The sequence below is a fragment of the Thermobia domestica genome, chromosome 2, assembly GCF_964235325.1.
Source record: "Thermobia domestica chromosome 2, izTheDome1.hap1.1, whole genome shotgun sequence".
Taxonomy (NCBI): Eukaryota; Metazoa; Arthropoda; class Insecta; order Zygentoma; family Lepismatidae; genus Thermobia; species Thermobia domestica.
Window position 1 is genome coordinate 332,560,463 of NC_137455.1, and position 19,930 is coordinate 332,580,392.

General features: G+C 37.1%; 1 protein-coding gene across 1 annotated transcript in view; it reads left to right on the forward strand.

Moving 5' to 3' along the window:
- LOC145678704 (uncharacterized) overlaps window positions 1-19,930 on the forward strand; it is a 41,490-nt gene that overhangs the window by 16,259 nt on the left and 5,301 nt on the right. The window contains exons 2-5 of the mRNA XM_081749132.1: window positions 3,310-3,495; window positions 13,815-13,953; window positions 15,106-15,267; window positions 17,221-17,346. Coding sequence (XP_081605258.1) covers window positions 3,310-3,495; window positions 13,815-13,953; window positions 15,106-15,267; window positions 17,221-17,346 — 613 coding nt within the window. The remainder of the gene's footprint in view (window positions 1-3,309; window positions 3,496-13,814; window positions 13,954-15,105; window positions 15,268-17,220; window positions 17,347-19,930) is intronic.

A 19,930-nucleotide genomic window follows, 5' to 3' on the forward strand; every position in this document is an offset into this window, starting at 1 on the left:
GGCTTCGAGGTTCGAACCTGGTTTACTTTTCCCGAAGATACCCGAAGTTGGACTTAGAAAATTTTTGCCTCGAAACGGCAATAAAGAATGTGCTCAACCTTTTTGAGACAAGGTGTACATATAATGAATGATTTCAATGGTTATCCTGTTTTCCATTATGATATTCTCAACTTTCTCCGTCAAGGTAGTATCATCAGAAGATGGTCTAGAGGCGTCCGCGGTGGTCATGCATCTAGTTTGGAATTTCCGTTTCCACCATCTTATAGAGACTTCTTTCATCTCTTCGTGGATTTGCTTTGCTAATTTCCCCCGAAAATAGAGGAACTTAATGGCGCTTCGTGCCTCAGGCTTGTCAATCATCACACCTGAAGAAAGAAAGAAAAGAAAAAAAAAAACTAATGATTCCAGAAATGGTTACCATACAATAACCTAACTATAAAATGCATGTCCGAGAGGGTTCCTAGTTGGTCACCTTCTGGTGATTGCACGAACTTGTTGATACCTCCTCGTATTCTTGTAAATTTGGAGTGTCCTTACTAAAGTAAATAAGAAAAATATACATTGTAAGCACGTCTCATACATCCTTGATCCTGAAAGGGTCACTAAACCCTAGTCCAACCAACAATCTAACTGATTCAGCCGGTTTCCTAGAATGCGATCCTGCATAAGTACACTTCCATTTTATATGCTGTATTAGATTGAAAATATCAATCAGAAAAAATGTCGATATCAATATTTCGATATTTGAAACTATCGATCGATATATCGAAATATTGCACGGCTGTAGCGACTACCTGTTAATACATCTCATTAAGTAGTTTATTTATCACGAGGAATTCTGTAACCAATCTTCTGAAATCTGAAATAATAATAATAATAATAATATAATAATAAAAAAAGATTAACAGAATTTTCTAAGTCAGACCAAAACAGCAGTTTGTTTGAGCGCTTTCGACTTTTGTTTGGAATACTTGGGTTTGATTCCCAGTGGAAGCTCGTATAAGCTTCGGTGCTGGAAAAGAGTGTAAAAATAGAAAGCTTTAGATCCTATATGCAGCCTCGTGCTGACCAGAAGATATTAAATTCGAACTAACGCACAAATAAAACTTTTAGAAATGAAAATAGTAAGACTTTGACAGTGAAAGATAATACGGGCTCATCCACGTAACAAGTTTTCAGAACATAATATTCGGAAATCATAAGTGAGAAAATAATGAAAAGAAATGTTCAATAAAATTGTCAAACATTGAAGTTCTATTAATGATTATAGTTTCATTATTTGTTCAAAGGTATTTTCGATTTAAGTTTAATTATCGTTGAAGATTACCATTAACTTTACATTTAATATAGAATATATCTATTTCTGACGTTTGCCTATAGGACGTGCACACCTATTGTTAATCTCCCTCTAACTTGTTAATTTTCCAGGGAAACACACTGCTATTTCAGTGCGTCCTCGTGGATATTTGGTTAGCACACACCTTTGGAGGGGAGACCTGAGTTTGATTCCCGGTGGGAGCTCATGTGGTTCGAATCCCTCGTTAAGGTGTAGGTCTACGTCTCAGGTAACAATAGTGCTGAAACTGAACTCTATCCCATCCAACCAATCAGCGTTGTTTTGCCTATAACGGCCCTTGAAAATCGGATGGAAATGAGAGATGAAACGGATCACGTTATATTCCACATCAAACAATGAAGATGACTGGAAACCGTGACAGGAATGTTAGTGAATAAACTTAATGATACAGTGATATTGTTTCACCTTCAAGCATGATAATTGTCCTGGTTTATAATTTCCTCGCGCATTGTTTTCTTATTTAATGTATTTATTTATTTAGCAAACTTCCAGACTATATTGGAGAGCCAGTTCACAAGGGAATCAACTAATAAGAATAGTACTGGGAAAGAAAGTCAATCAGGGCCTATATTTAAAGGTACCATTCTGGTATACGTCTTGTAGAAGCGAGGAATGCAGTATCATGTTCAGAGCGTTGAAGAATCTGAGAGTGGATTACAGACAGAAGAATAATATACCAACTTTATAGGAATCAGACAACACTTAGAGATCAGAAGGAAGCAAGAATAAGTAAAGGAGTAAGACAAGGATGTGGACTTTCACCTCTCCTGTTCAATGTCTATATAGAAGAGGCTATGGAAGAATTTCTTTGACAAAAACAAGAAAGGTGTAAAAGTAAGTGGCCAGGTTTTCAGCACAGATAAGGTTTGCTGATGACATAGCACTGATAGCTGAGAACGAAGAGGTCTTGCAGGAAGCACTTTCAAACTTGAACGACCAACTGGAAAAACATGCTAAATGAAGATAAATAAGAAAAAAACCAAAGTGATCAAGTACACAAGAGCAGGACAGGAAGGGGCAAACGTATGGCTAGAGGGAGAGAAAATCGAAGATGTTAAGACGTTCCCCTATTTAGGAAGTCTAATATTCTTAGACGGAAGAAGTGAGAAAGACGTAAGTTCCAGAATAGCGCAGGTTAAACAAGCATTCAATAGAGAAAGAGGACTGCTAACATCAAGAAATGTGTCATTGGACGTTCAAAAACAGTTTATTAAGACCCTACTGTGGAACGTGGCGCTTTACGGATCCGAGACGTGGACATTGAGAAAAGCTGAAATATCCAAACTGCAAGCATTTGAAATGTGGTGTTCGCGCAGAATACTAAAGGAAAGGAATCAAGAAGTACTGAAAGAAGCTAACGAAGGACGACAGATCATGAAGATAAAAGGAAAAAGAAGAAACAGCATGCTTGGCCATCTTATACGGCACTCCGATTGGATCATCGTGTTGACAAAGGGAAAGGCAGGAGGAAAACCAAGAAGAGGGAGACCAAGGATAGAATATTTAGATGCAGCTACGAAGCAGAGACTTTATCAAAGTATAAAACAGCTCTCCCAAAGGAGAGCTTTTTTTTTTTTTTTTTTTTTTTTAATTTCTATGTTGCTCACCAACCTATGGTTGAGGAGAGAAAGAAGAAGCGAAGAAAACTAGAAAAATCTGTCAGGAGTGCAAGACTCCGGATTTGAGCTAAGACCTCACGATTACGAAACAAGAACACTTAACTGTTAGCCAATGCCCGCACTGTATACTTGAACGCTAACCGCAAGTCCGATGAAAACAATCTTAACGTTATAATTAATAGTTCTCGGAGATTCAAAGCAGGCAAAATAAAATTTATTCTTGAAGTTTTCAGGGATATTAGATTTATTTTTTTAAAAGTTCATTATAAATTTGCTACCGATATTAGTATTAAATACTTGAATTTTTCTCATGATCATTTTTTCTCGTTTCAGCTAAAAAAGATTGTGAACCCTGTGAGAATTTAGAAAATGAATTAATAGTACTTCGAGAGGATCTTGTGGATAATTTAAATGCATGGGTTGTGAAAGCAGAGTCAAGTGCTTTAGTGAAGCTTTACAATCCAAGTAAGGAACCTGCGCTTGTATTTTTCCGACATGGAAATCCATTATTATATGATGGTAAGTTACTTCTGTTTTTATAGACGTTAGTAGAAAGAAATATTAAGTTGTAAATCATTCAATTATAATTTTATTTATGAGGTTTCACACAGTGTTGGGCAAAATCAATTGAAATCAATTGCAATTGATCAATCAATTGAAAGTAATTGCTCTGAAAATCAATTGCAATTGATTTCAATTGCAATTGATTTCAATTTGTAATTGACAATTAATTTCAATTGCAATTGAATTCAATCATAAAATTTGCAATTAAATTTTCGTCAATTGTTAATTGGTCACCAGGCAATTGAAACTTTTAATTGTTAATTGTCAATTGCAAAGGGTGCAATTGAAACATTCATTGTTAATTGCAATTGACAATTGAAACTTGTAATTGTTAATTGTAATTGTTAATTGCAATTGAAATCAGCAATTAAAACTGAAGATAAGAAGATGTGTGTATATTGTATTGTCAACTTGTTACTGTTTTACACATTTCAAATAAGGTACTTATAAGAAATGCTGTATACCTACCATCCCTTTTCCCCCTGGGAAGAAAGCCGTGAAACTAAGTATTTTTTAAATATATTATGTTTATGGTTCTATCCCCCTCGAAAGAACTCTATATACCAGTCATGCATACAATAGGAATGAGCACGAGCGAGTTCGAGCGAGTTTTCTTTAAAACTCGACTCGACTCGAAGCAGACATCTTTGAGTTCGACTCGACATCTCGGCTCGAAAAATTTCCCCCAACTCGACTCGAAACTCGATCCGGATCGAGTTTCGAGTCGAGTAGAGCCAATTCGAGCTAAATCCTTTGTGTAGTTCCAAGTATTACTATCTTCAAGTATCCTACATAGACAATATAATTATCAATGATACTACTACTACTACTATAACTAATTATTATTATAACACCGTGTACCTGTATAAACATGGAATATAGGCGGTTTGTATCGGAATACTAAAAATTAGTTAACTGTCGATCTCGGTAGTCAAGAAATCTTCAGGAGGCAAGGACATCGGTCACGAGGTTCTTGGCTTGAGTTCAGGAGGAGCAAGTATTCGGGCTCGAGCCAAAAATTGTTAGAAGTTATGGGACTCCAGCCAAACATGTTTAAAACTGCTCGACCCGGGTTTAGGGTTGTCAACGACTCAAGCGGCTCGCTCACAGCTCATTCACTTATCGAGCCGAAGTGAGCCGAGCCTACAGCTCATCCAACAGAACCAGCTCGAGCCGAAGACTCACACGAGCCGAACCGAACCGAGCTGATTGCTTACCCCAACCGAGCCGGTTCGAGCCATTGGCTCAGTTAAGCTAACTCGAACCCAGCCTATGGACTCGTTTCAACGGAGCTGGTTCGAGCCATTGGCTCCAATCGAGCCGAGTCGATAACTCGCCTTTACCAAGCCGGTTCAAGCCATTGGCTCAATTGAGCCCAGTCGATGGGTAATCCCAACCAAGCCAGCTCAAGCTGTACGCTCAGTTGAACCGAGCCGGGCTGGTTGACATCACTATTCCGGTTGGGCTTCTACTTTGGCTAAAAAATTGGACCGTGCAGTTCTCAGCTTTGATGGTAAGAACTACAAAAAATTATATGAAATCTTTAGTTTTACGTCCCACGCTTATCCCGGTTAGGCTAAAGGAGACGGTGATGATGGGAAATGAATGAAATGAAGAAAGTGGGAGGAAACGGGAGAACCCCGAGAAAATCCACGAGCACGGTGTTTGTTCACCACAAAGTCCAAACTGCGCGAGCTGGGATCGAACCAGGGACCTCAAGCACCGGAGGTGAACGTTCTGCCACTGACCCACCGTGCCCCCTGGTAAGAACTACAGTATATACTTATATTGGTGCTCACGGCGTCATTAACTTGTTCCACCACCAACGAATTTCGAGATACTTTGGTTTGCATCTTTTGTGCGTGTTTTGTGTCGCTTTGTGCGCCTATTCCCACATTTTGTGCATCACCGGAAGTGGGTCAAAATGGGCCTACAAATATGACGGAACAAATTATTGCTCTTCCGCCACCAATGAATTTCGAGGTCGTTTCCTTCACATCGTTTAGTGCCGTTTTGTGCGTCTACTTCCGTTTTGTGCGTCATCAGAAGTGGGTCAAAATGGGCTTCCAAGATGGGACGAATATGACCAAGAGTTCCGCTACTATCGAAATTCGAGGTCGTTAATTTCACAGCGCGTATCCTTTTGTGCGCCTATTTCGACGTTTTGTGCGTCACTGGAAGACGGTCAAAATGGGCCTCGAAGGTGGGACGAAAATGACCCACTTCTCCGCCACTACCGAATTTCGAGGTCCTTCCTTTTGCATCGACTACTGAATTTTCGTGCTGTTTCGTGCCCCCATTTCCACGTTTTGTGTGTCACCAGAAGTGGGTCAAAATGGGCTTCCAAGATGGGACGAAAATGACCCACTGTTCCGCCACTATCGAATTTCGAGGTCGTTAATTTCACACCGCGTACCCTTTTGTGCACCTATTTCGACGTTTTGTGCGTCACTGGAAGACGGTCAAAATGGGCCTCGAAGGTGGGACGAAAATGACCCACTTCTCCGCCACTACCGAATTTCGAGGTCCTTCCTTTTGCATCGACTACTGAATTTTCGTGCTGCTTCGTGCCCCCATTTCCACGTTTTGCGCGTCACCAGAAGTTGTCAAAATGGGCCTCCAAAGTGTGACCAAAATGACCCATTGTTCCGACACTATCGAGTTTCTAGGTCGTTTCTTTTGCATCGTTTAGTGCCTATTTTTTAAAAAAAATTTTCTGTACCTACTTCCTCGTCTTGTGCGTCACCGGAAGTGAGTTAAACAGGCCTTTAAAGTGGGAGTTAAATGGCTCACTGTTCCGCCACTATCGAATTTCGGGGTCGGTTCTTTCGCATCGTTTAGTGCCTGTTTTGTACGTTTTGTGCGTCACCAGAAGTGTGTCAAAATGGGCTTCCAAAGTGTGACGAAAATGACCCACTTCTCCGTCACTACCGAATTTCGAGGTCCTTCCTTTCGCATTGACTAGTGCCTGTTTTGTTACGTTTTGCCCCTATTTCCACGTTTTGTTCGTCACTAGAAGTGTGTCAAGATGAGCCTCCATGGTGTGACGAAAATGACCCACTGTTCCGACACTATCGAATTTCCAGATCGTTACTTTCGCATCGTTTAGTGCCTTTTTTAAAAAAAGTTTTCTGCGCCTATTTCTCGTCTTGTGCATCACCCGAGGTGAGTTAAACGGGGCTTTAAAGTGGGAGTTAAATGGCTCACTGTTCCGCCACTATCGAATTTCGGGGTTGGTTCTTTCGCATCGTTTAGTGTGTATTTTGTACAGTTCTGTTCGCCTACTTCCACGTTTTGAGCATCACCAGAAATGCGTCAAAATGGTCGATCAATGTGTGAGGAAATAGAGCCATTGTTCCGCCACTATCGAATTTGGAGGTCGTTTCTTTCGCATCGTATAGTGCCTGCTTTGTACTGTTTTGTGCTCCTATTTCCACTTTAGTGCGACAACGAAAATGGGTCAAAATGGCCTACAAGTATAGCGGAATAACTTAATGCTGTTCCGTCACCATCGAATGTCGAGGTCGTTTTCTTCACATTTTTTTTTTTTTTGCACGATTTGTGTCGCTTTGTGCATCAGTGGGAGAGGGTCAAAATGGACCTTGAAAGTGGAATGGATATGTCTTTTTCTGCCATATTTGTAGGTCGTCTTTGACCCACTTTCGTTGGCCTACAAAACATGAAAATAAGCGCAGAAACAGTAAAAACATGCACTAAACAATGCGAAAAAGCGACCTTGAAATTCGATACTGGTGGGAGAGTGGATCATTTTTCTTCCCACATTGAATGCCCATTTTGACCCACTACCATTGATTCGCAAAACGTGGAAATAGGTTTACAAAACGGTAGAAAACACACACAAGATGATGTGAAGGAAACGACCTCGAAATCGTTCCTGACGGAACAGCATTACCTTGTTCCACCATATTTGTAGGATAACATTGACCCATTTCCGGTGACGCAGAAAACGAGGAAATAGGCGCACAAAACGACACAAAAAATTTACATGTAATTAAGCTAAATTTCCATTTAAGTTTGTAAGCTTAATTATATGGAAAATTTTATACATTTTTCCTTTACGTTGGTCTACTTTACGTTGATTTGGGACTTTTAAATTTTATTCCGTTTTCCGCTGAAAAGTATCTATAATTCAACAAGGAAATAATTATTAATTATAATTATTATCTATATAATTGAATTCATTGTAATTTGTTCCATAACAAACACTTTACCATTTCGTACTAGCTGTTATGCCCGTTCTTCGCATGGATCAGATAAAATATCAATGTAAACGAACTGAACAACGGGAGAACAATTAAGAAACATTTCTAAAATTGGATATATTTTGTGTGAATATATATCCAACAACGTACATGTGTTTTCATTGGGAAGGCCGATGGGGGCTGAATTTGAACGTATACACTATCGGGGGTGTCACTATACGTGTGCGCAACCCCAATAAATATGGATTCGACTCAAATTCTACTACTTTTACATGTCCCAGTGAACTACCCCTCAGACCCCCTTGGTTCGTATTGTGAAAAAATCTCCTCTGGCCCCCATCAACCCCCAATCAATACCGCGAAAACTATGAATGTGACACTAGCATCTGCCATTTTCTACTACTTTTTACATATGCCGGTAAAAGTCCCTATAATCCTCTGGTTTCAATTAAAAAAAAAAAAAAACAATGCCTCTGGCCCACAGCCGATGGGGGCTGTATTTGGAAGTCAACGCCTGTGGAAGTATCACCATTCATCTCAGCGACAGCGAAAACTATGGGTTTGACACTAATATCGGTCACTTTCCATTATTTTTACATGTCTCGCAATTCCCCACCCCCGGTGACTCCCGGCCCGCATACAATGGTGGCTAAATTTGAAAATCATCGCTAATGAAAGTACCACCATTGATCTCAGCCACCGCGAAAACTACGGATTTGACATCGGTCATTGTGGATTATTTTTACATGTCTCGTGATCCCCTTTATAATGCCCCCCCCCCTTTCTTAGCTGATGGGGGCTAAATATGAAAGTAAACGTGGTCTTGAGTTTCATCATTGAGCTCAGCTATCCCGATAACTATGGATTTGACATTAATATCGGCCATTTTCGATTATTTTTACATGTCTCGGAATTCCCCCCTCTGGTTACCCAAGACCCGCATACAACGGTGGATGAATTTGAAAGTCATCGCTAATGGTAGTGTCGTCATTGATATCAGCAACCGCGAAAACTATGGATTTGACACTAATATCGGTCATTTTGGATTACTTTTACGTTTCGGTATCCCCCCCCCCCCCGTTGACCCACGGCCCGCAGCCGAACACGATGAATTTGGAAGTTAATGCGATCGGAGTTTCACCGTGGATCTCAGCGACCGCGAAAACTATGAAATCGACACTGATATCGTTCTACTTTTACATGTCCCGGTAAACGCCCCCCTGAGACCCCCTGGTTCGAATTTTGTTGAAAACGCTTTGCCTTGGTGTGGGACCTGGACCAAGGTATCTTTGACCAAAATTTGGTAGCTCTCGGTCGACTTTTCTGGTCCCCAGGCCGGTCCCGGTAAGCGTCCCCTGGAGACCCCCTAGTAAGAAATTAAAAAAAAAACCTAGACCAAGCCTAGACCATGGGGCCTAGACCAAGCTACCCATGACCAAATTTTGAAAAGTTTCGGTCCACTCGTATCGTCCAAGGCCGCACAAAGATAGACAGACAGACATACGAACAAACTCTATTTTATTTATATTAGAAAGGTCAGATCCGCCGTTATTGTATTAGTGCGGTGCTTGAAAATGAAATGAAATCTTTAAGTTTTACGTCCCACGGTTATGCCGGTTAGACAAAAGGAGACGATGATTATGAGAGATGACTGAAATGGTGGAATGAAGAAAGTGGGAGGAAACGGGAGAACCCCGAGAAAACCCACGAGCACGGTGTTTGTCCACCACAAAGTCCACTTGGCGGAGGCTGGGATCGAACCCGGGACCCCAAGCACCAGAGGTGAACGCTCTACCACTGAGCCACCGCGCCCCCAGTGCGGTGCTTCAGCGATTGATCGTAGAAATTCAAACTCCGATGAGTGATAATTTTATAGGCTTGTTTTATTACAAGTTTAAACTCTTTAGTCAGTAGACAAGAGGTCGTGAATCATGGGTCAGAGTTGATGACAATGGGTTTTGGTGGGTCTGTGGGTCACAGTGGATAAGAGTGGTTTATGGTGGGTGGTGGGTCAGAGTAGGTCACGGTGGGTCGTGGGTCACGACGGGTGGTGAGTCAATTGGTCGTGGCTAAAGTTTTCATTGCCCCACGCCCTCTCTGAACTACTGTGTTGAAAATTAATCAGTGAAAATCAATTGCAATTGAATCAATTGCCAATTAATTTCAATTGCAATTGAATTACAGAATTCAATTGCAATTACTTTCCACTGCAATTACTTTCAATCAATTGATCAATTGCAATTGATTCTCCTTTTTCAATGGCCAACTGCAATTAACAATTAACCATTACTTATTTCAATTGTTAATTGCAATTAACAATTAAATTTACAGATTAATTGTTAATTGTTAATTCAATTGAAATTTGCCCAACACTGGTTTCACATAATAGTAGTTTGAGAATTGTGGTAGAACTTTTAGTTTTATATTTTACTTAACATAGTTTTAGTCTTGTCGTGCTATATTTTGTGTAGATTCTCATTTATTAAAGGGTTAAAAAAAATATGCTAAAGTAGTTCTTCTCAAAGTTAGATCCGCAGCACCTTTTCAACTTATTTAGGTGATAAGGGGAAAATGGCACGTGATGAATCATATATACAGCGTGAAAAGTTCCCTCCCTCTCCGTGATCAGATACACTCTGTTGATTTCGCTTTCTTTTCAGAACAAAAGTGTGATTTGTGACTTTTGGTTTCAGTGTAATGTCATCAGTACTAGCAATTATTTTCGTTGTTGTTCGAGCTTCAATACATTAAAAATCAATTTCTTACGATTAGCGAGGGGAAAAGCCTGTAGACTTTTTAAGTAACAGGAACCTTACAATTCAATGAACGACTTCCAATCCAGTTGCACCTCTATGAAGCATTCCTTCTAAGGGTGTCGTAATTGAAAGCAAAATTCTTGAGGTACCGCAACAGTTCTTCGTTCTTGTCCCTGTGCACATCAGAAGTGCTAAGTTTGTCGTTTTGATGTACTTCGAATTTTAAAGTTTAATTTAAAAATGAATTTTTTTGTGTGCTTCAAATACTGAATAGGAGCATTAATAACGAGTAATGTGAAGGAAAGATTTTACCTTGATCCAAATTATACAGAATGCAGTAACTGGGACTCTACAACGTAAGAAAACTATACTACAAGAATCAACGGAATAAATGCTTTACTAAATTTTACCATATGTTTTGCAGTCATGTTCATTTCTTTTTCTTTTTTTCTTTTAGTGCACACTTCATTTATATAGGCAAGTGTCAAGGTATTAAACCTCATATAGTATTTAATTTGTTAGCGTAAGATTTTACTCGTAGAATTATATGGTATATCATTAGTTCCCAACCTTTTTTGTCTGACGACACACTTTACTGAATGCTCACAACTTCCCGAGACACATTTTATTTTATTTTTTTCTTGTAGCACAAGACTAAGTTTTTGTGATGTAATGACTCTATGCAATACTGAACATTATTGCTGTTGGTGTTGACTTGTAAAGTCCGTCTCAAAAATGATTTTAACTATTATTATACGCTTCATAATTTTTAAATTCTAAAATTTCGCAACACACCTACTAGGAGTGCACGACACACCGGTTGGAAACCAATGTAGTATCCACCATATATAATAGTGTATTTTCAAACAGAATGTTTTTCCTTGAAAGCATCTTACAAACTATTTTAACAAATACTACATTTTTCTGTTAACCAATTATCAAATATTCTTTAAATTAAAGAAATTGAGGTTGTATTTTCAATTAGCCTAATATACAGTTAAATTTTTATATTTGTACTTATTAGTGGGAAAGATGTGAGAAGTGAATCATTATATGATTGTAGTGCTTACTTTTAGTTACGTTGTGTAATGTTCTTTTATATATACTAAATCAGCCTTTCCCAACCTTTTCAATACTGCTGCCCCCTTTAGAGTCTGCAATATATGTGAAGGACCCCTTGCAATATATACGGTTAGTTTTAGAGAGAGAGAGAGAGAGAGGTGTGGGTGTGAATGGTTAGAGTGGTATGATGCCTACTCCGTAATAGGGTGGTCTTGGGTTTCAAACCTCGGACCGGACACCTTGACCAAGATATTGCAAATTTATAAATAAGTCCGGTACGTAAACAAAACTAAACCACAATAGCTATCAGGTATAGAAAAAAGTACTTTTCTGAATAAATAAATAAATAAATAAATAAATAAAATATAGAATGTATTAATTTCAACAAATTAATATGATACTTCTACGCAAGAGTTTCTCATTCCCTCTTTCCTTTTCGAGTCATCTATTGTGTCAAAGATTATTTTCATTTAAAGATATTTTACAAACACGTACATCAGTCTCTACACGTTTTTTGGCTCCGTCAGAAAAGAAATGCCGTCGGGGTATAGGCAGCCAACTTCTTGTAGTTTGAATATCACTTCTCACGCAAATTATCTTGTTATTAATTCGATCATTTAACTTAAAATGGTGTATTTCTCACCAATGGGTATTCCTTTCTCAGATTGGCTTGCGAACCCCAGGTGGGGCTGTAGTGAACAGTTGAAGATGTATTTGGAGTAGTAGTTTTCTTGTGGCACTTGGAAACATTTTTTAACACAATAGAATTGCTTTAGTGAGCATACAAAGTACAAGTAAAAACCTTTAGTTAGTAAAATTCTACATAGCGGAAAGAGTATGTATGATCCATTCTTACTATCATGATGAAAATACCAATCGATTATTTCCAAAAAAAGCTATGGATTCTTCCTCGCACATAGAGGTTTACAATTTTAATAGCGTTTCTTTTTCTCGATACCATAATTTTCACTACAAAATTATTTATTTTGTGAATTTTTTAATGGGGACAATAAAGCCATGAAGTTCATTTTTTAAACATGATAGTGTATATGTATTGCAATAATAGAAACTGTAACTCAATGGATTTTTATTGGTTTTCTCCTTATTCTTCGCACGTTCTTATTTCACTAATTATTCTATATCATTCACTTCATTAACCATCCGTCTTCTTTAGCCTATAGGGCACAACATAAGACGTTAAACTAAAGATTCCACTTCCTTTTCATATCTTGTCTCGAAGCTTAAATAATTTTCGTTTCACACACACATACATTTGGTAATTCACTATCTGTTTCTTTCTATGTATCCTTTTTTTATGTTTTCTTTCGTTCTTTCCTTTATTTATTTTCCTCTTTCTTTCTTGGGTGGCACAGTAGCTTAGTGATAGAGCGCTTGCCTCTTGTGCATGGGGTCCCTGGTTCGATCCCCAGCCGAATAAGTGTGTGGTGGACAACATCGTGCCCATGAATTTTCTCGAGGTACTCCCGTTCTCCCCACTTTCTCATTCCTTTTATTCTTTCATCACCGTTCACTTGCCTTAATCATCGTCTCCCTTAGCCTAAAGGACATAAGCATGGTACGTTAAACTCAAAGATTTTATATTCATTTTTCTTTTTATTCTATTTATTTTATATTCATTTTCTATCATCTTTTTATCCTTGATTTATTTGCTTCTTTTAACTTTTTCTTCTTTATTATGTATTTCTTCTTTGTTTTCACAATAGAATCTCGCAGACTCGGCCTAATGTGGACCGAAGGGTGGCCGAGCTTATGAAAATGCTAGTCACTCACATCGAGTTACGCAACGCAATTAAGAAATCGACTAACCCTGGCAAAGGTTGCAGGTGGACTTGAACGGCTGAGCGCACGCCGGCGCAAGACACGTAGAGAAGGAATGCGGGAAGAAGAGACAGGCGCACGCAGCAATGACCTTGAACGGGTCTGCGCGCGGAGTTTTTTTTTTTTTTCGCCCTGTCAGGGTGTGGCCGAGTTATCCGGACTGCTGGTTTATCGAGTGCCGATTTCCAGGGATTCTACTGTACCGTTCTTTTTTACGTTATTTATTTATTTACTTATTTATTCTCTTTCTTTCTATGTTTCGTGTTTTCCTTTTTGCATGCTCTCTATCTTTTGTGTCTGTATCTGCTTTAGTATTACAATATATTTGTTCCAGTTGCAAATGTGACTATCTTCGTAATTTTTCATGTCAGTTTTCAAATATTGTTGCTTCCAGGTCCAGTAAATGATGAATTAATCCTGCACACATTTATACAGAACAAAGAACCAGCTGTGAAAGAATTAACTGATGATAGTTTCGAGCACCTCACACAGGCAGCAACTGGTGCCACAACTGGTGATTGGTTTGTTATGTTGTAAGTATTAGTGTTACTATGTGTAGGCGGTAGAAAGGAAGGGATATTATTGTCAGAAGCTTGGCTGAGCCTTCTTTGAATCAAAGTTCTTGAGTTCTAATCCCATTCCTTCGTATACCGAAGTCAAAGTGTTAGTACTAAATAATAGTATTTATTATTATTATTATTATTATTATTTACTGTTTGCTTGCTCCTCTCGTGTTGCATTGCATTCATGTGATTTTTTGTTAATTTATTTTAATAGTACAAGAGGGTACTAGTTTTTCTTTGTATTTCTGTTATTAGCGTGATCTTATTTATTTACATATTTATTTATTTTTTCAGAAGAAAGGACAATGTGTAGCAAAATTTCTTGCTTTTTTCCTCTTCCACCGCTAGAATTTTTCTTCGATGAACTAGGTGTTTTTTTTCTTTTTTTTTTCTTTTTTTTTTTTAAAGTTAAATCTTTCATTTTACATACGAAAAGAAACATGTCGTCTATGTATCTGTAATATGAGGTAAATTTAGATTGGGTTCATTGAAAAAAATATTGTCGCGTGCTTGAAAGACATTATTTGTGAGAAACAAGGTTTCCTATAGCCAGACCATGGCATTAGAAGTAAATCGTACATTCCGATTCGAAGTTCTTACTACAGACCTGGAGTAACTGAATAATTTAACCTGTTTCGAATTTCAATACTTTTTGTTAGGGTAATAAATTTCTGGCAAAATCTATTGCTACTTCTAACTAATACTGTAGCTATACTATGTCAGTAAATGCCCAGGATATCTAGTGATGCCAGGCAGACAATGTTCAAAGGTATAATGTAGACTCTAAAGCAGCTTTGCCTATAGAAGGTTGTAAAATTACCAGTTTAGGATAAATGTCCCAATGTTTTAACCTTCGCTTTAGTCTTCTACGTAGTGATGGAGCCTAATTCTCAGACATAAAATTGCAACTTCCCTGGTTTACATTTTTCAATTTGGTATGTGTGCAGTTCGTTGTAACTTGAAGAAAACCATGCTATATTAAAATTGTATAAATATGTACTTAAACATTTGTCTTTATTTGGTAGTTCTTCCGAACAGAATCTAGATAGATACCACTTTTGCTGTTTGCTATGTTATGATCCTAACAAGATTGCAATAAAGGGACATCTTATTTTTTTCCAGCTATAGCAATGATTGTGTGGAATGCCAGCGCTTGCAAGCCAGGTGGGAAGCAGTAGGAGCGAAGCTGAAGGGAAGGATGAACGTAGCGAGGATAAATAAGCAGACTTCAGGAGCAGTCACTGCAAGGAGATTTGCCGTACGAAATGTGCCATCGTTTATTTTGTAAGTAACGCGTCTCCATAGACGAGTAACTACTGGTAGATTGATCTGAATTTTCAGGTAGACCACATTTTGAGATAAAGTATATTTAATAAAAAGGAAAGTGTATACTCGTGATGATAGTAATATATAAACTGATATGCATTACAAGCTTCTAAATTATAGCAAACTGTATTGATATATTATTATTTTCAACGAAACGTAATTGGCCATTTCCTCATCTTTTTCATTGTTCTTTTACAATGTCTAATCTGAGGTTACTTTCCGAACGCGCCTCTTCGGTGCTCGTTCTGCCACTTTTGAATTAATTACTGAAAGTCAAACAGTTTTAGGAAGAACATGAGTCACCCAATGTTAGTAAAATCTTTTCATGAATTTTCTTCGCTTTTTTTCCCTTCCAGGAAAAAGAATGGAATCACACCACAAATTTCAATTTTACTCCCTTCTTTTTTGTTACTCAAAAGACTTCTGTTTAAGTGTCTAACAATGAATTATCAGAATGACTTGAGACGACAGATTATTGAAAAGAAACTGACTAAATATATAGATGATGATAGCACCATCTATTAGTATGTGAACCAAGTTACTTATCAAACCGTCCTTGTACGTAACCAAATTTTCGCAATTCACCGAATTTTAATGGCTTTATGAAACCCACTGTATTATCTTCTATAATATTTAACAGTAACAATATTATAGAACTTCCAATGTTGCTGTAGGCTGCAAAAATGTTTGCAAAACGGAACTTGAGGCGTTCTTTCACATGATGGTGCTCCTAATTTCTTTCCTTGTTCTAGTATTGGGGCTCCAAATTTGTTCTCTTGTTCAAGTGATTCGGTTGTTTCACAGGATTTCATGGACCTTCTATCTCCTTCGTAAATCAATTTATATGCAAAGAAGAAGAGAATTGTGATTAATTTTGATCTTGCATAGCCGTGCAGTACGTAAGACCAGATATGTCATGATGAAATTATAGTTATTGGTGTCTGTGTAAATGGAAATTGCTGTTCATTAGTCACATTGGAAAATAATTCAGCTTGAATCCGATACAAAATTGGAAAAGAATTCGGTGAGATTTATTACAGAATTTCATACACAAATAGGTAAGGAAAAAACCATGGACAAGCTCAAGACTGCAGTATTTTGAGTCTGCGATAACGATATTTGGTCTAAGGGTTACATTTAAAACTTTCAGCGTTCTTTGCAATATGGGATTGAAACTCATAGCTTACCAAAACTTCATGTAGTTAATAAAGAACCTTATCTCCATGTCCTAAAATGTAAATTGTCGTTGATATTTAAATCGAAGAATTCCTGCAGTCGTCAACTGAACCAGAGTTAAGGAAATCAGCTCTGTTTTAGAATATAGAGTAATGTAAGGGTCTTTATTTATTATAAAACTGTTCAGTGTCTTTGTTCTGTCCAAACTTCTAGCTGATTTGATTGTATTTTTATTTTATGGATGAATTTCCATTCTTTTAAAAGACAATATTGCCGTCCAAAGGAAAAAAAACATAGTATCTGCAAAGTTGGCCGAAATTATGTTACGAGCAGCAGTCAAATCGTAGGACCATGAGACAATAATTGACTAAAGCAGAAGGTCATAGATATAAGTATTGTCGTATCTTTGACTTTGCGGATTTTAGCTAAACAGAAAATCTTGATTTTCTCAAAAGCAGTTTTCAGGCAGATATGGTCTTTTGCCTTTGGATGGCAGACTAATAATAATTCATTACACATTATTGTAAATTTATTGTGAAAATTTTAAGTATGGTATGATAATCATGAACTGCCAAATCTGAATAAATCAATTCTAATTAGGATTATATCTGTATGTTATCCATCATCGCAATATATTGACTGTCCTTGGATACAGTACATTTCTAATTATTATAGATCTGTTGGAGTTGCTTTGTTTAACGTACTTAGAGGGTTTTGAATATTTTTATTTCAAAGATTCCGGTTGGGAAAAATGTATCGTTATCAGATAGCAAAATACGACATAGCATCATTCACATCATTTGCTGTGGATTGGTACAAGAACGTAAAAGCCGAGACAGTGCCTCATCCAAAGACTCCTTTGTAAGTATTTCTATTTAATTATGATCAACTTGATATTATTGTATTTATTTATTTGTTTATTTTATAGTTGAATATGCTATATGTTAAAATCGAAAAGTATGATCCATTATTTTCGATAGCTGAAATAGATTTGATGTAAATATTAAGAATAGTGAATTTCAAAGAACTGTGTTTGTTGACAGTAATGCATAAAAACTTGTTGCTATAAAGTGTTATTGTGTCCTTTTGTCCTGACTGTTACCTGTGGTGAAGTTTCGGGCATAGGCGTGTGCCTTCCATGGGTATTGCATTTGACAGTGGGTTTTCCGTATTTGTGGGACTGCAACTACCACCGGTCCTTATTGTTGCCATGGGTCAGTCACTACTATTGCGGGTAAGATTACAGTTAAAAACGTTTAATACCACACTGATAGCTGGAAACTCATAGTGTAGACAAAGATCTTAAGTAACTAATCGTATTACAGATTTGAGTAGACAAATTATATTTGAGTAGGGTCAAAATGTTAACACAAGCGTGTTGAAAATTCGTCTTTCTTTTACACCTGTTTCACAGTTTCAGAGTAATAGGAGTGGGCATAGACTTTTCAATGACATGTTGACATTTTAATCCACCGCCATTTTGCACAGGCTTATCATCAAAAGTCGAGACTTGTTTCATCTTTCACTTCACATCAGCTTTCATACGATACCCAACTTAAACCCCTTTCCCATTTCAACATTTTGAGTGGACCCCGTCTAGGACCCTGCGAGGGAACATTGAATATATATATATATATATATATATATATATATATATATATATATATATATATATATATATATATATATATATAATATATTTACTTTGAATCATTATACTTTTGAAATGACATATCAGTGTTTTTAAACACCCATCCCACCATTTCCAATTCATACGAGTGGCCATAGACGTTGCAATGAAGGTTGTGTTAATATTTTGATCCATCGCTTCTTTGCACAGGCTTATCGTAGAGAGTCGAGACCTGATTTATCTTCTTTCATTTAACACCAACTTCCATACGATATGGAAGTTGACCCCCCTTTCCATTTAAAAATTTTGAGTTGGGCCCCGTCTGCGACCCTGCAGGGGACCCTGGGACAATTTATTTTACTTGGATACGTTGTACTTTTGAAATTATGAAAGACATGTTTTTCTGTTTTCATATTTGTCCCATCGTTTCAGATTTTTCGGGGTTGCAACGAACTTTATAGACACGCTTAAAGATTTTAATAACAATGTGTAAAGTGCTGCCAGCAGAATGCATGAGACCACCCGGATTTTGGTAACCGGTTTTGATCTTACCTTGACTCAAGCTTTCAGGAAATATATACATCACCCCCACTTTCTTGGTTCAGGTTCAAGTACATCCCTAGTGAGTTGCTTAACGTCTGGAGTTGAGACTAGGTACTTGATGATGTTTTAACAACGAATCTAGTCGTACAGAATATCTGTTCCTCCATATATTCAACAATTAAACTGCTTTTAGCAGAAGTAAGGTATGTTATACACCTGAAATTCAATCATTAAGGTTCAAAAGCAAACATGGAACTGAAATTGTGGAAGAAAATCTACTAAATAAAACAATTGGGAAAATATCTCAATTGCAAAAGTACTTCTAAATTCCTTCAACAGAGAGGTCATTATTTCATCAATGACATAACTTATTTCATTTGCTTGCTGATCAGTAATTTTTGAGCAGTACCGTAGGCTGAAACATTATTTTGATTGAGAGTTTCTTCAAAATTAAGGTAAAACTAGATATAACGCTTTGGAGGTTTTAATAGTACAGTTCAAATTACTTTTACTAGGCAGAAGTTGAATTTTAAGATCATAGAAAAGACATTGAATATGATTCTGGCTAGTTTTATTTTATTCCCTCCTTGCACAGAAAAAAAAAATGATTGCATTTTCGAGCTTGCACAATGTTTTACTATCTAAATTGTTAATATTTTGGCAAAGTGAGAGAGTCTTGGTGAATGAAAATGAATTTTTGTTGTTTTTTCAATTCAGTGACATCGAATTTATAGTATAGGCAAAATTCTTCAAATCAGTTTTATTCCATAGAATACTACTTATTATTGCATATATAGTCACAGTAAGTAAATATCGATGGAACAAGTACAGTTTAATGGGTACTTCTATTTTATTTAGAATTGTTCTTTGATGGTGTTTACAAAACTAATTCCCACAAATATTTAGATTTCATCACCTTCCTGTTTTGGTTTTTTGGTACAAAAAGCATGCTTAGTGACCCAGAAAAGATGATTAGATTGTGGTTTGATAATATTTGCGTTTAATTATAAGTAGTGAAGTGTGAATTATAGAATATGAATAGTACACGAGATTTTTTATTTATTTATGGGCCAATATTAAAGTAGTGATATATGTAGAAAACATGCAAGGCCATTCACATGTTTTTGATTTGATATGCATATTGACATTGCATGTACAATAAATAATAATTTAATATTTCAGAAATTATTCGTGTAAACACCTAAGCATAATCTTGTATAAAAATGTGAAATTTATTTTATTGAAAACGTGAGAGAATTACAGAACTATCGA